The sequence below is a fragment of the Hydractinia symbiolongicarpus genome, chromosome 7 (assembly GCF_029227915.1).
Source record: "Hydractinia symbiolongicarpus strain clone_291-10 chromosome 7, HSymV2.1, whole genome shotgun sequence".
Taxonomy (NCBI): domain Eukaryota; kingdom Metazoa; phylum Cnidaria; class Hydrozoa; order Anthoathecata; family Hydractiniidae; genus Hydractinia; species Hydractinia symbiolongicarpus.
The window spans coordinates 12101350-12103377 of NC_079881.1; the positions used below are offsets into that span (position 1 = coordinate 12101350).

Consider the following 2028-nt stretch of genomic DNA (forward strand, 5'->3'; position numbering starts at 1 on the left):
AGTATCTAAAAAAATGAGTGCATCAAAGCCAATTCCAGCCAAAGAGAGCAGTAGAAACAAAGGAGAATTTGTTGCTCCTTCATCTCCTCCTAAGCACGCATCACCACGCCATCATCACCATCTAAATATACCCAGTCCAATTCCGTGTAGAAGAACCAGAACTTCGTCGATGTAAGTAGCAGTTGTTAACCTTGTATTACTTAGCAATTACCTGACTGGTTGTTGGTAGTGATAATTAAAAATGTTTACGTTTTTTTTTACATTTTAAATTTGTTGATAGATCAAGACTAGCTGCAGACAGTGATGTGCAAGAGGGTATAGTAATCCAATTTTGTCGGGAGAAAGGTCATGGCTTTGTGAAACCAGATGATGAGGAAAAACCAATATTTCTACACATTTCAGAGTAAGTGTTAAATTGTATATAATTTTGCTTAAGTTTCGTTTTGTGAAGAAATTTAAAATAACTTCAAAAGCAAAAAGTCAAAAGTCAAATATTTTCATACCGCCTAATTCTATTGTCTTTCTGGCGTAAAAAAAACGAAGGTAAACATTACGAAAATAAGATGCACATCAACTTTTGGCTTATTTGTTTTACTGCAAATCACGGTGTTGCATAGAAACATTCTCGGCATTTCATTTATTTATTTATTTTTTATCGTATTCTGTTTAGTATCGAAGACGAATATGTTGTACATAAGGGTGATCGTGTGGAATTTCGAACGATACCGATGCCACCCAAATGTTTGGAAAAGATGGCGGTGGAAGTTAAATTAATAAGTTTCAACCCAGAAGTACCGCACGAAAGATGGGATAGCAAGCCTGATCTATAGAGAATACATATATATATATATATATAAATGTTTTCAATCTTTTTGAACATTTTTCTTGGTGTCGGTCAGGATTTTTATAAGAGCAATTTTTTTTTATCAAAATTACAAGTATTTCGAAGCTTTGTTTTTGACTTAACTTAGTTTTTTTATACATGATTACATCTAAAGTAAAATTTGTCAATTTCAACTCTTTACTCATAATTTCGTATGTCTTCGCGACTGTAAACACTAACTTCGTATTCATCGTAAACAAACGAAATAAATTGCGTCTGCGTATGTTTTACTAACCACTTTATTAATCCCTCCTAAGATGAATTTCCACTCAAAAACAAACTGAACGGGTCTAAACATACCGGACATTTTTGTGGAATCTGATTGGTTGATGAACCTTTCTGTTTTGATCCGTTCCGATCCAAACTGAAATTTGAAGCCATTCCAACATTTTTTGCGGACAAGAACCGAAAAATATATATATATATATATATATATATATGAAAAAAAATTAGCAGATAACAATCAAATTTATGTATTTTTTCTGGTTCCATTTCGCTGCGTTTTGCATTCGGGTGGAAATTCAGCTTGTAAGCGAGTACGCAATGTAATTTATTTTCATTGTAAATTACATGGAGATGTTTGAGTGATCGATGTTATTGAAAGCTAGCTTAATATTTCATTTTTACATCCACTTGTAATTCAAAGATCTATGTATGGAGGGTGTCTAATGATGTAAATGTATTGTTTATAAGATTGTCTAAATAAAAGACTTAACTTCACAACCATCTACACAATAATCTTTTATAAATGCCCTACTCTTAGCTAACATTTATTCTCAAAATGGGAATACTCGTTTATGTGGTTTATTTCTGTAATCTTTTGAAAACAGTTTCCTAAAAGGTATTTAAGGTAATTTTTTATCACTACACGAATTTTGTCAAGGTGAGTAGCTAATGTTAACAACTGGGTGCCACAATCAGGAAGGAATAGAATTTGGGCATTTTATAACGAATTGATCCCCGCCATTATCATTGCTATGTCGTTACCTTAATTGCTTTTTGCTCGAAATCGGATTAATGTGTGTCGCAGAATGCAACCTCTTCCAACCTTGTTTTCAGGGCTTTTTTACGTCTATGATATTCTGATAGGACGGCACCGTGTTGACTTACCTTCTGCATTATTAGATGTCGTAAAATTGTTAAAA

At 32.9% G+C, this 2028-nt stretch overlaps 1 protein-coding gene across 1 annotated transcript; it reads left to right on the top strand.

Moving 5' to 3' along the window:
* On the top strand, positions 1–1609 carry LOC130649615 (cold shock domain-containing protein C2-like). The gene is made up of 3 exons (XM_057455939.1): positions 1–171; positions 281–403; positions 671–1609. The coding sequence occupies exons 1-3, from the start codon at positions 14–16 to the stop codon at positions 828–830; spliced, it is 441 nt and encodes a 146-aa protein (XP_057311922.1). The 5' UTR covers positions 1–13; the 3' UTR covers positions 831–1609.
* The last annotated feature ends 419 nt before the right edge of the window (positions 1610–2028 follow it).

What these genes read in the sequence shown, in the direction of transcription:
- LOC130649615 (XM_057455939.1), top strand. Translation starts at nt 14, where the DNA reads ATGAGTGCATCAAAGCCAATTCCAGCCAAAGAGAGCAGTAGAAACAAA. An exon ending in AGAACCAGAACTTCGTCGAT is followed by an intron (nt 172 to 280) that starts GTAAGTAGCAGT and finishes ATTTGTTGATAG; the next exon opens with ATCAAGACTAGCTGCAGACA. An exon ending in ATATTTCTACACATTTCAGA is followed by an intron (nt 404 to 670) that starts GTAAGTGTTAAA and finishes TATTCTGTTTAG; the next exon opens with TATCGAAGACGAATATGTTG.